The following is a 20,865-nucleotide window of genomic DNA, read 5'->3' on the forward strand; positions in this document are numbered from 1 at the left end:
TTATCATATTGTTCCTTCACAACTTTTTCTACAATCTAATCCATCTTCAACAACTATTTTTTCAAACCTTTGAAAATTTGACTTGATGCCTTCATCGAAGAAGAAGAAGAAGAAATTTTAACGTCCATGAGGCTAAAAATAACCTATGGGACCAACCATTAGCTCAAACTAACTTTTGCAGTTCCATCCTCTTTTTATGCAAGGTGGTAATGAGTGCCCCCATCTTCTCAACAAACCCCTCATTGAAAAAATTATACCAAGAGCCAGTTGTCAAAGTATCTAGATAACTGTCCCTACTATCCTTGAAGGTAACACACTCAAGAATGAAATGTCTTTCGGTTTCCATGTGCCCAGACATACAAAAAATACATACTCTTTCTTCCCAAACTTCTTTAGGTCTTTTCCATCGACCGGTCTCACAACAAAGTTGATGAGAGTTAGTTCTTAATTGAGGGATGAGGATTTTGGCTCTCCATGAAATATTAGCCCCAATACATGCTTTTTGATGGTGATCAAAAGTGGGATTGAACTCATTAATGTAATACTTCTTCTTTCTCCCTAGCCCTCTACCCCACATTTGCTTGTGAAATTTATCCAACACAAGTCTTTATCTCCTTGCTATTCGAGGGGCACATATTAAAAATATAATGCCATTTGCTCATCCATATTTTGTTTTATTGCATCCAAGTCTTCTTTCTTTTACATAATGCCTCTCTAAAAATAATATTGGGCCATCTATTATCTTTTATTCGCTCAATTAGTTTTAGATAATATAAGAGACACATCATAGCGATAGCTTCAATAGGGGCAACCTCAGTTTCAACTAACATGATATCATAAGGAACCGTGCTTTTAATTTTGAAATTGTTTGTGATCAAACGTTTCTGAATTTTCTCAATTTGCTTCCATTGCAAAACAGAAGTGCTGCTGGCCCACAATTCACAACCATAGAGAACAACCAGAAGCACTAAAAGCCCCAAAAGAGTTTGGATAGTTTTCCAATTCCACAACTCCGCCTCTCTAGATCTATTTTGAAGAGCATAGAACGCTTTCCACCCTCCCAAAGTTCTCTTCTTCCTGCAACAATCCCAACTCAAATTTTTGCTGATGTCAATCCCGAGATATTTGTAATCAGTAACTTCTTCAAGGACATTTCCTTCAAAGTAGAACTTAAGCTGGTTTTGTTTTCTCTTGTTAGAAAAGACCATGACTTTCATTTTGCTGATATTGACTTGCATCCCCACCACTTTGCAAAATTGCTCAAGGATATATAAGTGCTCTAGTAGGCCAAAAGTCGACTTAGCAATCAGAATGAGGTCATTTGAATAAAGAAGAAGCTTAATCACAAATTCACCAAATAGATGTCATCGCCATCTTCAAGTTTAACCACTCTTCAAGCTTGTCAATAGATAGACCAAAAAGGATAGGGAATAGAGGGCACCCTTGCTTGACCCTAATATCACTCCTAAAACTCTTTGAAATGCCATCCGTGGTTCTGATTTTGACCTTAACCTCTTCATAAAGCCGATAGACAACTGCTCTAAGGTGCAAAGGAATCCCAAGTTCTTCCATCTTGTGCCAACGTTTATCCCTAGGAACTATGTTAAAAGCCTTCTTAAAATCAACAAAGCAACAAAAGACTTCATCCTTATTCTCCCAAGTCTTCTCAATAATGTGCCTCAAAGTGATACCATGATCAATTGTGGAATGTTTAGGCCTGAAACCAGCTTGCCCCTTTGCATGCTTATCATTCCCTTTTGCCCACTTGCTAATTCTGTTTTCTAACATGCTGCTAAATAATTTTGCAAAAAGAGGATTTATCATCATGGTTCTGTAATTGGATGAATTGTTAACATCTCCATTCTTGAAAAGAGGAATTGCGAAGCTAGTTGTCCAATCTTTAGGAAACCTGCGTTGGATGATGTTGTTAAAAATGATCATAATGTGAGGTGCAAGAATTTTCAGACCCCACTTCAAATACTCAGCTTGAAGCTCACACAAATCCTTAGCTTTACCAACACCTAATTTCTTTATACCCAACTCTATCTCTTGTATGGTGAAAAAATTTGCAACAAAAATAACTAAGGGAGGAGGAATACCCTTATGATCTTGCTCATAAAGTTGTCTTGCATAATCAAACCATTGAGTGGCTCTAATATTATTTTCAGTTTGTTTGTTTCTTGGCTGAAGCTCTTTCCAAAACATTTTGGGATTATTTTAACCAAGGAAGATTAACTCCTCCCTCCTTGTGACCATAAAATCAACTTTTTTTCTTTTTAAAATTTGCTTATAAGCTTTAATATTTAAATCTGCCTTTTTTTGAGTCTCTCAAGATTTTCCTTGCCATCTTGTATTCTTCATCAAACCAAGCATTGACTGAAAAGCAATTTGTGTTAGCTTTCTTATTTTTTGCTCTTTTACATATTGCAAGAGCTTTATGAATTAAATCTGTTATTTCGTGACTATGAAATCCCAATATTACTCACCAATAAAAACATCTTCCATTTTCTCACACAAACTATAAGAGCAAATTACATAATCAACAACACTTGCCCATTGTAAGTATTGCAAGTGAAACTCCCCGCCCAACTAACTAAACCATTGCAAATAATTAGATAAAAAAAACACCACACAACGAAAGCAATTCCTCACCAAAATGATTTGTAACTTTGGTGTCTTCCGAGACTCTTGCCCACTCTGCTTGAGTAGTGAGCCAAATAGGATTGCAATCATCAGCCAAGAATATCTCATAGGGATCTGTTGTTTCGACTTCGAAAGAAAAACTTAATTAAACGAAGCCCCACAAATTTGATCCATATCACTCCATATTTATCTCGCCGTCGTATGGAAATGTGACTCAGCCGTGCTTATGGACGGAACCACGACTATAAACAGTAGAGAGCTCGTCAAAGCCTTCCTTTGACCCAACTGTTTCGCTGAAATATTAACCCCCTTTTACTCCAGCCCTATTCGAAGATTTATGCTTCGTCATCTCTTCCTTACGTCAATGGCTTCCACAACTGGCACTGCTTCCATTTCCCAAATGCTCGGATTAAAGGTATAAATGAAAAAAAGAAAGGAAATAATAACATTATGTATTTTTATTTTCGTCTGGTTATTCTGCAGATATTTCAATATGTATCAGTATTTGTTGCTCATGTTAACAGAATGAAAGTTTGGGGCGCTTAAACCGTCAGAAGGCGGGCGCAGCTTTTACGAAAAAGAAGAGTGTAGTTATCCGAGCAGTGATGGCTCCGACGCAGCCTCAACAGCGCTCCCCTGCCTCCACCGGATCCGTGAGCTTCGATCTCGGGGCCTGTAATTTTAAAACATCATGTTTTAAGATTTTTTAGGTTTTTCGTTTACTAGCCCGGCTTGGGATTTATTTGCAGGTGAGGCACGCCATGACCATGACAGAAAAAATCTTGGCAAGGGCCGCGGAGAAGTCTACATTGAGCCCCGGGGAAAATGTGTGGGTGAATGTGGATATGCTAATGACTCATGACGTTTGTGGCCCTGGAACCATCGGCATTTTCAAGAAAGAGTTCGGCCCCCAGGCTAAGGTTTGGTTTTTCTCTTCTCAAGTCTTTTGTAATTACGTCTTGGATTTGCATTTACCCCTACAGAAAGTTGGAATAATGATGTTTTTATATAGCTTAAGCGTTCAATGTGCGTTAAACCCTGCAAGGCTACGGTTTAAATTATACAACAAAGGGAAACAATTCGAAATGCTCAGATGTTAAAATCGGATTTTTTAGTTTTATTTTTCTAACACTTTGATACTTCAAATTGAAACAAATATTAATATTAAAGCTGATAATAATGAGGAGGCTTGGTACTCGCTTTTTTCTGGAATTTTGAAATCCTTTTTTCGTATATCTCCACATACCAAAACCCTAAAATGTGAAAATTCGGTAGTGTTACAAAACTGAGCGCCCATGATCATTAAATAGACCTGCTGACTTCGGCATCCAAAAACAGAACTAAAGCGCTAATTAAAGCTGAAGCTTTAGAATCTATCTAAAAGTAGGAAAGCTAACCACTGCCACGTCCATAAATTCTTTTTAGAAGGAAAAAAGCAAACAAACCTAAAACTGTCCAAAAGTTGATTTGAGCGTAAGTTTAGGAAAGTCATATTAAATAAGACTGTCCATCTATAGCAGTTTTCTTTGCTAAACATAGGAAGTTTCTGCGTCCAACTTTAAGGCTAACTAATGTTGTGATGTTTATTCAGTTTCACCACAGCTACACCAGGTGGAAAAAACAGCAGTTGAGCACCATAAATTAACATTCTCTGGAAGCTGTTCTCCACCAAACCCAGCTTAGCTCTCAGAATCCTTTTTTACAAGTGTTTTGTCAAAACGTTTACAACTTGCTCATCTGAGAATAGATACTGAAGAACTATTGCTCCTCTTCGAGTTCTGTCACTGAGGAAATGATAACGAATATTTACATGCTTGGAGCGATAATGAAATATTGGATTTTTAGAGAGCTGGATGCAATTCTGATTATCATAGAATAGTGTTGTTGACTCCAACATCTGATTAGTAATTTCTGCAATCAACTTTTGAAGTAGCATCCAAAATAGTGGAAGAAGCTGCCATGTACTCTGCATTGGCTGAACTGAATGATATGATTGCTTGTTTCCTGCTCAAAAGAATGGCATGCCTAACCCTAATCTGAAAGAGAAATCTGAAGTGTCTTCTTAACACAAGCATTCCCTGCTTAGTTTGAAACGACAAAGCCATGTAACATTAAGTCTTCATCTTTAATATACTTCAACCTATAATGGAGTGTGTTTTTCAAATTTTGGAGCCCATGTTTTGCAACAGTCTAGTGAATTTTTCTTTGCTCAACCATAAACTAAATCAATGTGTTCACCGCAAAACAAATATAAAGTTTGGTATTTACCAAGAAAATGAGAGAACCTATTAATTGCGTGCAAACAAAAGGATCCATCAAATTTGATCCTAAGTTTGCAGTCTATAGATTTGGAACCGTTGGAGTAGCAAAGGTCTTACAAATCATGAGTTGAATATTTTTCAGAATCTCCACTGTATACTTTCCTCAACTTTGGAAATTTTCTTTCATACCTTGTCACACTTCAAGACCCAATTAATAGTGCACAGGGCTGATATCCTTAATATCAAATTTGGATGCCATCTACCTACACCATCCTATGAGCTTCTCACTACTTCCTATAAAAATAATGTCATCCATATAGAAGACTAAAATTGACAGAGTTTATCAAATGATTAATAAAGATTAGGATCTACAACTGTTTTAATGAACCCCAAATTGAGTAAGTACTCATCAATCCGTGAGTAACAAGCTTGTGCTGATTGCTTCAACTATATAAGGTCTTTTTCAACTTGCATACATGGTTTTCTTGCTCATGCACCTAAAATCCTGTAGGCCGATTTATATAAACTTCTTCCTCCATGTTGCCTTTCGAAATCCATCTGGTATATAGACTAACCAAAATGAGATGCAAGTGCAATGTCCTGTTTTTACCCACCAAAGTTTGGGAATGTAAACACTGCTAACAGGGATGGTAGAAAATGCAAAAAATACCAGAATAAACATAAATTTAACTAATCGAAAGTAAGAAATAGAGACGAATTATTTTAGAAGAAACAAGAAAAGTGATTAGGAGGAAATCGCTTGACAATCCTATGGTTGTGACTTCTCAAATTTATATTACAGCAGGTTTTAATATTCAATCGCCTCCCTTCCATAATAAAGGCCACTCTTCCTTGTGCAATGATGGGGAAGCTATGTAATAGGGCTCCTAGACATCACCGATATCAGTATTCTTCTAAGCTGCAATCTGCCCCTGATAATATAAGGCTGTCTTCTATCTGTTATGGTTGGAATTAACAGCCACAAACGGTGTTCTCTAGGCCTGTGATTTAGGTACAACAATTATAACTCTCTCAAGGGTTTGGCTGGACTGGACAACAAAAGCATTTAATTAAATTAAATTAAAACTTACCATGAAAGGGTAGTTATGAAGATGAAGGGTTGTAACCATTTCAAAGGGCAATAGTGGTGAAACGTTGTGACTTCCTTAATAGCAAGATATAAAATGGACATCATTTCCTCAAGAAGCAGACATCGGGCAAGGAATAAACGAATAATCGTGTAATGTCCCCATTTTGAGATAGGATTTAATAATAAATAATAATAATAAATTACAACATAAAATAATAAAAATATAATATAATATAATTAAAATGTAATTAAGTTAATGAATGGTCAAAAGGCATGGAATGAAAAGTTGTGACTCTTAAAAATGAGATATAAGAGGGAGAAGGGATCATTTGAAATAAGATAAGGAGGGAAGAAAGGAATGAAGCATGGGAATCAAGAAAGGATTCTTGGAGGAACAAGGGAATGGGAAGTAGATATGGTTGTGTCTCTTTCAAAGGGCAAGAATTATGAAGGGTTGTACTATTTCAAAGGTTGGAAATTGTGATAGGTTGTGTCTCTTGCCGAGGGGCAGGCATGATGAAGAGATGTGCCCTCTCCCTCACATGGGAAGACATCAAGGGGAGAAGGTTTATTTGAGTAAGAGAGGGCAGGGAGATAAATCTGGAGAATAATATATTATTCTCAAAGGCAGCAATGAAAAGTGGTGAATCAATTGTTATGAAAGGTGGTGTCTCAATTCCTATGAAAGTTGGTGACTCTTCCCCCAGTAAAGTATAAAGGAAAAATCATTCCAAGCATTCAAGGATCATTCACTCACTCATCAATCATCTAATTTAATGTGTGATGGTTTTCAACAAGTTTGTTCCATGTGTGTTTCCAAAGCAATTTCATATTAGGAATCATCTTAAAACACTCCATGATCATTGCTTGAGGACAAGCAATTTTGGGTGGGGTGGACTGTAATGTCCCCATTTTGAGATAAGATTTAATAATAAATAATAATAAATTAAAATATAATAATATAATGTAATTAAAATGCAATCAAGTTAATGAATGGTCAAAAGGCATGGAATGAAGAGTTGTAACTCTCTCAAAAGTGAGATATAAGAGGGAGAAGAGATTATTTGAAAGAAGATAAGGAGGGAAGAAAGGAATGAAGCATGGGAATCAAGGAAGGATTAATAGAGGAAGAAAAGAATGGGAAGTAGATAAGGTTGTGTCTCTTTCAAAGGGTAAGAATTATGAAGGGTTGTACTATTTCGAAGGGTGGAAATTGTGATAGGTTGTGTCTCTTGCCAAGGGGCAGGCATGATGAAGAGATGTGACCTCTCTCTCACATGGGAAGATATAAGGGGAGAAGGTTCATTTGAGGAAGAGAGGGAAGGGAGATAAATTTGGAGAATAATATATTACTCTCCAAGGCAGCAATGAAAAGTGGCGACTCAATTGTTATGAAAGGTGGTGCCTCAATTCCTACGAAAGGTGGTGACTATTCCCCCAATAAAGTATAAGGGAGAGATCATTCCAAGCATTCAAGAATCACTCACTCACTCATCAGTCATCTAATCAACAATCACTTAGTCATCAACTCACCAATACCTCAAATTATCCAATCAAAGGAATTCATTGAATCAATCAATCAATCATACAAATATCATCGAAGGTTTCTGATTTAATATAATCATTAATTAGTCCTCTCATCAGTTCGACCCAACACTCCAGTTGGTATGAATTTCTGTGCATAGTATAAAGTGCTGTAATTACATATATTATTACTGCATTCTTATAATTTATGATGCAATGCTTTACGAATTACATATAAATCAGTAAATAAAAATCTGGCAAATTATATTTTTTAATTGACTTATTGTATGTCAAATATATTTCTGCATATGTTCTCAATGTCTAACAGTATATCTGCATATATTCTGAGTATTTCCAGCCATGAGAGAGAGAGAGAGGATTGCAAGTAGAGGAACATTGTTGGGGTTACATTCTAGGCACGCCACTTAATGGTATAAGACCGGGGAGTCCCATGAGGCCAAAGGGGTACAGAGGGTGCTGCCTTTGGGCCTATGAAGGATAGACTTTTTAGGCACCTTATTGTGATGGCCCTAATGCTCTCTATCATGGTGAATGAATGCGTTAATCATTAGACATAGGATAGGGGTGACAAGGTTAAGGAAAACGGTGATAGAATACCTCACTAGGAATTCCACCTCATATGGTTTGGGCCATGTGAGGCCAAGGGGGAATGAGATCCGCCCTTGGGCCTAGGGTAGAGGCTCTCTAGGGGACCCTATCTAGTCACCCTCTTCTATGCCCTCAGTGATTGAACTCTCAAGCATAATTTAATATTGTAATTAGAACTATATCTTACATATGCATGATTGGTGTTTCCTAATTAGTAGATCTATTTAGTGAAATATGATTATTGTATATTTTCTAACTTACTATCAGAGTTTTTAGTCAAAGCAACGGGTATCTCTTACCCCTATTCTCCTTCAATTAGGGCAGAAATTGGGTTTCTCTAATTTGGGGACATTACACATCGTGTAGTCATTCAATTCAGGAGATTTGAGAAATAAGACATCTATTTGGAATAGATATTGATTGCAGCAAAGAATAATATTCAGAAATCAAATTGAAGAATAGTTAAAGAATATAAATTAAGAACAGCTATATATATATATACAGCTATATATATATATATATATATATATCTGCAGAAATTAAGTTATTGCATCCATTTGTGAGTAAACCTATCAATTCATTAAGAGGTATTAAATCAGTAATAATATAGCAGATTCGTTGAGAAATCATGTCTTGGATTTGTGAGTCTTGCAAATAGGAAGAATGTTCAGCCTTCCAAGTTCAAGAGAGGTGAATGAAGACTGACTTTCTTGCTCTTGTTAAGTACGGCACCCCGAGTTGTCTGAGTTGGAATGGACAGTCACCATAACATACTTGTGGGCCAGGAGGTGGATGTAATGTCCCCATTTGGGATTCACCTTGATTTAGACCTGAAACAACATTTCTAATTTAAAGTGAGAATTGTAATACATTTATAAATATAATTTCATTAATTCTGAAGACATTTTACTATAATATTTAACTCATAATGCTAAGAATAGTTTTTGGAAGAAAGAACTTATCTTGATAAGTTTCCCAACATCCCCTCTAAACCATGTGTTGACTCTTGTTGTCGATCATGTTTTACTGCAGCTTTTATCTGATTGATATCTCACAATTTGTGGAGAATGGGGTAAAAAACACAAATAATTTTTCCAAACAAAAATCTTCAATCTTCAACATGTTGTTGACTCCTCTTAGACCATCATTGACCTTTTGGTAATGCTGATTGTTCAAATCACAATCAATAATCTGCAAGGCTTAGGTGAGGCTGAAATAAGAACCACAACCAATATTCCAAAGTCTTCCAAGAGGGTCCCATTCCCATTAGTGGAGCTGCTGCTAAAAACACAACAGAATTGTGAAATTTTCAAAACCTTTTTGAATTGCTGCAAACATTGTTTGAAGATCCTTTTATTTTAGAAATCTGAATAATCATAGTGTGGGGCCCACAAAGCACTTTGGCAAGCTTATTCTAATACTAATCAATCTGAATTTCTACTGAAGTCCTTTTTTCCTTAATTCTGATATCTCTGTCAGATCTGTTCAGGAAATGAACTGGTAAAAAAACTTCATTCATTAACCGAGGAAAAGTTACATTTATATAAATTACAAAAACACTGTAGATATTAAATAAGCTACCCACTTCTAACTACCTGCTACTGTAGACATAATTGACCGTTAACATAATAGAGAAATATAATTCTGACACCCTCCCTTAATGGCCAATCTATCAAAAACACCAAGTTGCCCCTTGAATTTTATAAATTTATTCAGGCTCAAAGACTTGGTGAGAATATCTGCAGTCTGGTCCACTGTCGGAACATACTGCAGCTGAACTCATCCTTCTTCTACCAGCTTGCGAATGTAGTGACAATGAAGCTTGACATACTTGGTACGTTCATGGAAGACTGGATTTTTGGCCAGTTTGAGCACCCCTTGATTAGCAGTATACAAGGGAGAAGGCCCTGCTTGCGGCATCTGCATGTCAGAAAGCATTCTTTGGAGCCAAACTACCTCAAATGTAGCCTTGACTGTTCCCTTGTATTCAGCTTCGGTCGAGGAAAGAGCCACAACCTGTTACTTCTTGCTGCTCCAAGTGAGCACATGTACCCAAACTGAATACATACCCAGAAGTGGATTTTTTGTCATCCACTGATCTTGCCCAATTTGAGTCAGTATAACCAATCAACTTTGGATCGTTGCACCTGCTATTCAGAATGCCATAGTCTGAAGTGCCTTTCATATATCGCAACACTCGCTTCGCTGTAAGCCAATGATCAGCTTTTGGGGCCGTCATGAAGTGAGAGATGTAGCTGACAGCAAAACTGGTGTCAGGTCTAGTGGCAGTGAGATAGATGAGGCTGCCTACCAGTTGCCTGAATTTTGTTTCATCTACTGCAGGTGAATCAAACTTGTCTGATAACTTCAGCCTTTTCTCCATAGGTGTGGAAGCAGGTTTACAATCCTGCATTCGAAACTTGTCAAGCAAACTACAGGCATACTTGGATTGTGAAATAAAGAGACCGTCACCAGTCTGCCACACTTCGACACCTAAGCAATAATGGAGAAGCCCCAAATCTGTCATTTCAAAAGCTTCGCACAAGTCCTGTTTGATGGCTGTAATCAAATGTGCTGAATTACTAGTAATGATCAAGTCATCCACGTAGACAACAAGAAAAAGGATATCATCACCAGAGAGTTTAACATACAGATTAGTGTCAGAAGGACTGCGCTGAAAACCATGTTTAACCAAATATTGATCAATCTTGAAGTACCAAGCCCGAGGGCCTTGCTTCAGGCCATAGAGGGCTTTTACCAATCTGCAAACCTGATGTTCCTTACCGGGAACCTTGAAGCCAGGAAGTTGAGTCAAATAAACTTCTTCTTGCAATTCATTGTTGAGGAATGCACTCTTAACATCCATTTGGTGAAGTTTCCATCGAAATTGAGCTGCAATGGTGAGAAGAAGACGAATTGTACTCATCTTGGCAGTAGGAGCAAAAGTCTCCTCATAGTCAATGCCCTCTCGCTGCGTAAAACACCAAGCAACCAATCTGGCCTTGTACTTATCCAAAGTACCATTTGCATGATACTTGACTTTGTAAACCCATTTACAGCAGATAGGTTTCTTTCCAAGAGGCAAATTAGAAAGAACCCAAGTGTTATTCTTCAGAAGACTATGGTATTCTGTCTCCATAGCCTTTTTCCACTCAAGAATGCCTTTAGCCTCAAAAAATGTCTGGGGCTCATGAATGCTGTGGATGTTGGCCATAAGTGCAAAGTTGATTGTATTCTGCTTGATTTCTCTTGCGTTGAACTGATCTATCCTCGAGAAGCTCATCATCACGAAGATCTATTCACCATTTAGGCCCGAGGGTAGAAGTACCAACATCTGGCATTAGAGGAACAATATCCCCTAGAGTTTCCGGAACAAAGTCATTTGGATGCAAATCCTATGACAAATCAGGTGGTGTTGGATCGGTAGATTCCTCATCTTCAAAGTCAGAATGCTCTGAAGCCCTCCCATCATGGGGACGAAGAGGAAGATGAACACCAACATCAGAAGTCTTCACAGATGGAGTCGCAGGACTAAGAGTAGTAGATGGCATAAATGGACTAGTAGTCTCATCAACCACAACATCACGACTGAAAATGAGACGATCTATCTCCACATCAATCAACCTGTAGGCCTTGTGGTTGTCGTTGTAACCAGTAAACATAAGTATTTGGTTCTTTGAGTCCAGCTTAGCATGTTTGGCGTTTGGAATCCATACATGAGCGGTAGAACCGAAGACTTTCAAATGGCCCACTTTAGGCTTCTTTAGGAGTCATCTTCTTAACGACATGTTTAGGTGACTGATTCAGAAGGTAGACTACAGTGTAAACTGCTTCAGCCCAGTATTTCTTAGGAACATCGCGATGCTCTATCATAGAACGAGCCATTTCAGTAATGGTGCGATTCCTACATTCAACGACACCATTCTGCTGAGGGGTGTATGGTGTGGTGAGTTGGCGTTTAATGTCATGTGTAGCACAAAATGTAGAGGAGTCATTGGAACAACCCCCCCCATTATTTGACCTTATTGTGACAATCTGAGAACACATCTGATTTTTTTTCTTCAGAAAGTACACCCACATTTTACGACTGAAATCGTCAACAAATAACAAGAAGTACCTACAACCAGTAACATATGGAGTGTTCATTGACCCACATACATCAGTGTGAACCAATTGAAGAACCTTGGAGGCTCGCCAATATTCACCATTCAAGAATGGTGTGCGATGCTGCTTCCTAGCTTGACAGGCTGCACAAACTCCATGATTTTGAGGTTGGATCTCAGGTAAACCAACAACCAACCCTCTCGATATAACTGAGAGAGATAGTGCATGTTTAAGTGCCCACAACGCTGATGCCAAAGTGTTCTGATGGATGTACTCCGAGCAACCAGAGCGTGCTCCTGAGAATTGCCGGAATCAGCAAGTCTATACAAACCATGATCCTCAAGTCCCATAGCGATTGTAGTACGAGTCGCCCTATCAACAATGCTGCAGATGGATGAACTGAAGACAACATCTAATTGAGGAGAATGTCTCATGATCTGACTGACGAAGAGGAGATTATGTTCCATGCCTGGAACATAGTAAACATCAAGAAAAATTAAATTTCTACCTCCTGAGTGAATCTGGACAGTGCCCTAACGAGCAACTGTGTACTCTTCTCCTCCTCCGAAGATTAGTGAATTTGAGAATGGTTCAAATTTCGTGAACCAATCCCGACGATGTGTAAAATGCCGCGAAGCTCCTGAATCAATATACCAAGTAGAAGAGTGTACTGGATCTGCTGTCCTCTTGGCCATAAAAGCATAGAAAGCAAATTCTTTCTGCTCAGAGTGTTTGGTGACATTTGCTTTCTGTTGAGACCCTCCCTGCTTCCTCTGTTCAGAAGCCAAACGAATTCGACACTTGGCCTTCATGTGACCAAACTTATGACAATAATTGCACTGAATGTTCTTCTTCTTCTTGCTGTCCTGAGAGGAACCAGAGCCTTTCGGCTGAGAAGATTGAGCCTTCCCTTTGTTCTTCGCAGAAGATTTGGCAGAGAACGCTTGCTCGGTGGAGATGGAACTGGTACTACTTCCAAACTGTTGGCGCCATCGATCTTGCTGTAAAAGCTTTTTACAAAGATCGGAAAACTTCAAATCAACGTCAATGGAAGTGATATTGAGTGTTTCGATGAAATGCTCATAAAATTTAGGGAAATTCTTCAGAGTGATGACGACCATGTCCTCTTCCTCCATTGGGCAACCAATCATCTCAAGTTGGTCATGGATGTCCTTGATCTTGGTCAAGTGATCGTGCAGAGGTGTCCTCTCGTCCATCATAATCGAAAAGAGCATGTTCTTCAGAAAGAATGCTTGGCTCTTGTCAGAGGTTTCATGAAGACTCTTCAGATGATCCCATATATCCTTAGTTGTTTTGTCGGATGGTTCCTGAGGTAGCTGGTCTTCGGTGACAGAGAGTTTAATGAGCATTACAGCTTCGCGATTGTGCTCATCCCATTTGTCCTGATCTTTTCCGACAATGGTTGGACGTTGAGATGTGCCTAGAACAACTGCATCAAGAGATCGGTACTCAAAAATTGTTAACATATGCTGCTTCCAGGTGTTGTAGTTGTGGCCGTTGAATTTGTGGCTGCTTTTGATCTTTATATTCGTCAAAGATGCCATCACGTACCTCGAGGTCAAACTAGTGAAGGCACAAATTTCAAGGCACGAAAACCAGCAGATGAAAACAAAGGGTTTAAAAAATTCTGCAAGTCATATTTGTAGGCAAAAACCTAAACCCTAGCACGGTTTTCGAGGCAATTTTTTTTCAGAAGACCCAGAAAAGCTCTCAAAAAACCCACAAGGAATTTGTAAACAGAATAATTTTTCGATTGAAGGGTCAAATCCGCGGGTTCAAAAACCAAGACATGGAAAACGATGCACCCAAAAAAATTGGAAAGGAACCCAGATCAGATCTCGAAAACCCAGAAAAACCCAGGTGACAGATTTTTGAATGTTTTTTAAAAACCCTAGCCGTTGAAAAAATCTTTTTCGCGCAACAAAAAAAACCCAGAAAAAAATCCGGCCTGTTCAGGATACCCAGAAAATCAGATGCGAAAAAATCGCTTTTTTACAGACATAAAAATCGCGAAAAAGCCCTGCGAGATATAGCGATTTGCTGGAAAAAAATACAGGTTCTGTGCCCTAGCTGAAAACGTGATTTTCTGAAAAAAACAGGTTCCATGCCCTAGCTCTGATACCATCTGAAAATCAGAGATGATTCACTGGTGAAAAACCTATTTGAGGTTTCGAAAAACCCACCAAGAATGTGCGATCAAATGTTTTTTTCGCTCAAAACCCTAGCAAGGGAGCCAGGCATAGAAAACCCTAGATGGGGTCTGGAGAAATTTCGAAAATATTATATAACACAGAATTTTCAAAAAAATTCCTTTACCCTACCTCTGATACCATGTTCAGGAAATGAACATGTAAAAAAACTTCATTCGTTAACTGAGGAAAAGTTACATTTATATAAATTACAAAAACACTCTAGATGTTAAATAAGCCACCTACTTCTAACTACCTGCTACTGTAGACACAATTGACCATTAACATAATAGAGAAATATAATTCTAACAAGATCAAAGGCCCCCCACATGGTATTCCTTCCTTCAATTATGATTAATGGTAACACCTGATATAACCTTAGGAATTATGCACAGTTTGATATATATATATATATATATATATGTCTGTACAAGTAGAGACACTTGCTTTTCCTGATATATCGAGAGGAATTAGGAAATAGACTTCTTCCACTAATGATGGCAATGGTGATACTGAGTGTGGTGTCTGATATTAATCTTTTAATTTGTGCAATTGATTCCTTCTTATTGCTGGCAACAAGTATTTGATATATCTGATGGTGATATGTTACTGGCCCTGACTAGATAGAGCAGATCTGAATGAATACAAGAACTAATAGTGTACCAATCCGATTCTGGACTGGAAGTCGCTTGCTTAGTCTGAGCTATCCCACATGATATGCCCAAAGAGATTAACATCCACCTTAATTGCACTACTTCACGATTTATACAAATCACTCCTTAGCCACACAGTTGTGCTATCTCTTTAACATTGTTTTTAATATTTGTTTGACTTTGAATTGATCTTCAATAGTTTGCATCAGATAGTAATCGCAGTGAGGATATATAAGGAAACCCCACAATATTATCATAGCTCCATTTTAGAAGAGTCTGAAGTTTTCAGGATTGCTGATCCATGTTTGAGAGATTTTAAATGCCTTTCATATCTTATTTGTTGAATGATAAGACACTTGGTGAAAGACACGTTCCATGTCCTTTCATACTTGCATCATTCCATAATTCTTTTAATCACTGCCTTAATCCCAATCGGGTTTGCACCCATTCATAATCACTAATTTCTGATAAGGGCATTAGTTTATGTTTTAACATAGGCTTCTTGGGAACTAACCATTGTCCCTTTTATTAAATGTGACCGCTTCTTCAAAACGATCCTTTGGTGCTATTGTGAAATTCATTTTCGCTGACTGTTATCTTCTCCATCGTAAGACATCAAGGAAACAAATATCGCTTTGAATAAAGCACATTGTTCTTGCCCATAATATTCATTGATTCTCAGAGTATCGATGTCCACATCATTTGTCTTCTCTCGAGTCTTATTTATTTGTTGTGCTAACTTATGAATTATTTGTGCCTCCTGATTATGGACGTCATTGAGTAATTTGTAATTGATTGAGGATAGGCCCTCTCAAAGTCTTATTACCGCTGTGCTTGAATATGGACATTTTTTCATTGAAGAGGGAGACATAATATTGCGGACAGTAAGATTTCAACTCTTCATAAGGTGATTACCGTCATCCTTGATAGATTGCGTTACTGCCACATATACTCTTGATTAATTGAATAACTATATCGACTTTTACCTATTTCCAATAAGGAGTCTTTGGCGGCCTTTAGAGATATGGCTATAAAGTTCATCAAAGGTCATGGAATATGATTCTTTACAATTTGATTATATTCAAGTCGCTGTTGAATGTCTTCATCATAGTTATCTGGAGAATATAGATGATTACCGACAGTGGTATTGCTATCAATCAAGATGTATTGACAGCTTCTTGATATCATGCTTGTAATTAATTGTTTCCTTAGTAAAAAGTTTAAAAAATCTTTAATTTAATTTAATTTTAATCGTATATCTTAATATCCTGAATTGGGGACATTACAGTGGAATGGAAGACCGGCCTTCCATGATCTTGGGCTTGATCAAGGAGGATGGCCAGCCTCCAAGGTGAACTTAGGGATGGAAGGGTCACCAACTTTCCATGCTCTCAGCAAGTCAAGGAAGGACAGCTTTGGGACTTGCCGGTTTGTTAACACTTTCAAGAAATTAATGATGTGATTTGCCATGAGGAATATGCTATGATGCAATATTATTGATGTTATGATTTATTGATCTAGATATCATGATGTCTTAATGTATGGATTTGAATATTATCATGATTTCATGTTATATAATAGTGTCAATATCAGTTTTTACTTTTTAGTAATTAATATTGTTTGCAGGCCTCAAATTAGGAATATCCCAAGAAAAGGACATTACACAAGAAACATATTACCCTAATAGAAGTGTACCTTGCAATTGAAGAAAAAGTCTCATCATAGTCAACTCCCTTTTTTGAGAGAACCTTTGTGCAACAAATTTGGCGTTGACTTTTCTATACTCCCATCTTTTACATGCTTCACTTTGTACAACCACTTGGAATCAACCATTGACTTGTTTAATGTCTTGAACTGATTTCTAATTTATTTTTTGACAAATTCACAATGAAAAAGCATGAACCTTAACAACTTTTGATCACTAAGGGAGGTTTTAACAATATTAAGACCTTATGCTTGCTGTTGGCAAGCTGCACAGCTCTATAACATATGCAATTACAAAATGGAAATTAACTTGTTTTGGTGGCAAGCCTTCTAGAACAAACACAAAATCTTTAACAACTCTGGTGGAGAACCACAAATAATTAAATCACCAAACTAGAGATTAACAATGCGGGAAATGTGCATATACTAAAGTTAAAACTCATACATTTTACCCCAACAGTTACAATATTCAATAAACCTCTGATAACAACTCAAGGAAGGACTGAAAATACCAAGCAAAATACCAGAAATGATGCTGCAAATGATATGGCCAAGTGTGAAATGGTATGACAGCAATAAAGTGAAATATCACAGCTTTGAAATGCTGTGATCCCTTTTCACAAAGGTATGGCAGTTGCTAAGAGCCAAAGTCCAATCTTTTGGAGTGATGCGGCTTCTTCCTTGAATAGTACTGCAGACAACGAACAAAATATGATTCCTTTTTCAATGATCTTTCAACCTTTCATTTGGTATGATGGCCAATAATAAATGAATTCCTCCTATGTAAGTCATGCCACTCCTTTATACTTGTACGATGCTTAAAATAATTTACAATATGACTTTCAAAAAATTAGAGCAGCCCTCACGTCATTAATTTCATTAGTAGAAATGGTATGACAGGAATGAATATAGGTTCGACTTGCAGCAATAATACAAATAAGCAAGGTTTGCCAATATCAAATAAGATATATTAACTTGATAAGCCTTCACAAGTCAAGAATTAATTTGAAACTTTCAGCAATTGGAAATCCCAACCACAAATTGCAACTACAATCTTTTAGCACCACTGTGATGTTTGAATGAAACCACCATAAAGGATCAAAGTGTTTTCATCCTCAAATCTAAATGCCTAAAGAGTTTCTGTCCTCAAGCAAGAATATGAACAAACATTCAATCTCTAAGAAAAGGGGATTTGATTTAATAAAATTGATGATTTCTTCTATGCCCAACCTCTCCTTTTATAAACCTCTTTTAATTGAAAACATTTCCCACATTATTTTGAAATGTGATGTGCCTCTGGGATATACCTGATTTTTGCTAAAAAATAACAAATCCAATAATACAACTTATTTACAAGAGTATTCTTTCACTAAATTACACAATAGCAATTGAATTTAGGAAAATAATCAATTAATATCAAACAAATTGATAATGAAGATTATTCCTATTGTAAACATGCACACTATAACTTATTCCTAATAACCAACCATATTAGAAACTTGAGGGGAGAGCACAATAGGGCACTGGGAGACTGTCCTCCACAACTCAGCCCAAGAGCGCTGAACAACCAACCAAGTCAATCTGACCCCTTGGCCCATAAGCAATCCAACTCAATGGGTGGTCTACTTAATTGAGGGAACCCGTACTCCTGCATCTCCCTATTATGTTTCCTTGCCAATTCCTAATATAATTGCTTTATGAAAATCAAATGAGTAATTACTAATCCTAAGATTCTTGATGGATTGGCAAGTTAATTAAAGATTCTTGATGGATTGGCAAGTTAATTAAATAAATAAATATGTTCTTTACTAAATTTGCAAATTAATAAATACTAGATTCAAATATAAATATGTAGCATACCAATTACTTCAGAAATACAATAGCCTGCTGTAACTTACTGCCTTGTAATTCAAATCGGATCTGTATTCCTTGATTGCCCCTATATATTTCGGCAAAATATAGATATTGCATTCATATACTCATATCGCATTACCACACATAAATTTACTAATTTCAGGCTGATATTATTATCAGGTTCTGCTCTTATTTGTCTTATTTTCTGATTATAGATCAAATGCTTTTTTCCATTCATTCGATGCTCAGATTTCTATTCTTTATTTTCTATTTGATCATTCGATGCCTTTTTGCCCAATGTGATTTCCTTGTTTTATACTCTCATTGGTGGTTGGCTCATGACCCTACAGTTTGGAGAGATATGACCCTTAAAGATATGCTGCCCTTTCTAAGCGTTATGTAATGATTAATTAATTATTTCCTGGCTGTCGACTGGGATAATTCTAAGTGTAATCGAGTACCATTTAATATAAGAATTGCTGACCAGTATTTGCTAAGTGTTAGATTATTTTTAAGGTTCCGATTAGTATATAGGAGTCCCTTCTTCCCTTGAAGAGTGCAATTTAGTGTTTCTTTGTAATAATCTGCTGGTGTTTTGGTGGGGACATGACAGAAAATGACAAGAATTATTTGTTAATATTATATCATATTGGCCACCTTTTCTAGAAACACTTTTTAATATTGGACCCTTTTCTAATAATGATTCTGTTGACGTGGCTAAAATTGTGCTCCGACTCTCTCCGGTCAACACAAAATAGAATGCTGAGTATCCTATCCTCTCTTGAATAAGGAAATCCCTAATGCTGTTTTGGATGATCAAAGGGGACTACCTCAAGGTTCCAAATGTCATGTCATGACTGCGGGATAACTCAGCGATGATGTGTTTTTTTGGTAACCCAAGGGGCTTACGTTTACAACAAGTTGGCTTGCATCTGATAGTGCTGTAGATCTCAAGTTGCAAAAAATAAATGCAAAAGAAATAGGGTTTAGGAGACCTAAGTACAATGCTAGAAATGGTTGGTGCTGCGGGTAGACAAATTTCCATAAACCAATTCTTGTTTCGCTGGAGACACCCTCACAACTCCACAAGAACAGTTCAAGCTCCAAGGGGATGAAGGATTTTTTTAGACTGGAGATACTCATTTAGGCAACCAATTCTGGTGCAACCTAAGATGAATACCTACAGTTGAACTAAGCACACTAGTAAGGTTGAGACTAACCATACACGGTGACCTACAATCATCAAGCTCCCAACGGTATGAACCTGAAATCAAATCAAATACCTTTGCATTTCACCATTACAACTATGTTACCCCGAGTTTCTGGGACTGGGGGACGGGGAAACGGGTTTCTGGGACCTTTTTTTTTTGTCGGAACAGGAGACGGCTAGTTATATATATATATATATGTGAATAATGAAATTTAATAATAGCAAGTAGCAACATAATAACGTTGAGAAGATAAATCATTAAATATTACCTTAGGTTAGGATTGTCTTTCCAAATGTATCTGCATTCAAAATGGAACTTTAATTCGCAGTAAAAAAATGTGAATATTGGTGAACTTTATTTGTGCTTTTTTTATTCGCCAATAGAAATAATTACAAGATTTGTCATTTTTTATCCATTTCCTATTTGTAAATAAGAAAACTATTATCTGTTTGTACAGTTATGCATGAATACAACACATCCATTTGTGGTTTTGAGCCTATTTTCACCTGTTCGTCATATCCCAAATGGTGAAGCCTTAGCTAATTGTGCCATTGGTGGTTTGTTTTTCTTTTTACTTATGCATGACTGTCCCATATGATATCAATATATTATATGATATCGATATCATATGATATCGCCGGTGATAATAATAAAGTTAATAAACTTTCATATGATATCACTGGTGATAATAAAGTTAATAAACTTGTTAACTTTTTTGCATACTAAAGATTATAAATTATAAAATTATTATAATATTTATTATGTATTAATTAAATTAATAATTATTAATAAATAATAAATATTATAATATTATATAAGCAATTTTAAAAATAAAAAAATTTACTTTTTAATAAATAAATTACTTCAACAATCAGGGATCCAAATTTAAAAAAAAAATTAATTGCTCTTAAAATAATAATAATTTTTTGAATTTTTAATTTTATTGCTATATGAGCCGGAAACGGTTAGCTGTCTTCGGGACGGCTTGGGCATCCCCTGTCA

General features: G+C 36.8%; 1 protein-coding gene across 1 annotated transcript in view; it reads left to right on the forward strand.

Moving 5' to 3' along the window:
- Window positions 1-2,704: 2,704 nt before the first annotated feature.
- LOC131077292 (3-isopropylmalate dehydratase large subunit, chloroplastic) overlaps window positions 2,705-20,865 on the forward strand; it is an 89,193-nt gene continuing 71,032 nt past the window's right edge. Inside the window, exons 1-3 of the mRNA XM_058014754.2 lie at window positions 2,705-3,058; window positions 3,168-3,296; window positions 3,393-3,563. Coding sequence (XP_057870737.2) covers window positions 2,981-3,058; window positions 3,168-3,296; window positions 3,393-3,563 — 378 coding nt within the window. The 5' untranslated portion in view covers window positions 2,705-2,980. The remainder of the gene's footprint in view (window positions 3,059-3,167; window positions 3,297-3,392; window positions 3,564-20,865) is intronic.

The sequence above is a fragment of the Cryptomeria japonica genome, chromosome 8 (assembly GCF_030272615.1).
Source record: "Cryptomeria japonica chromosome 8, Sugi_1.0, whole genome shotgun sequence".
Taxonomy (NCBI): domain Eukaryota; kingdom Viridiplantae; phylum Streptophyta; class Pinopsida; order Cupressales; family Cupressaceae; genus Cryptomeria; species Cryptomeria japonica.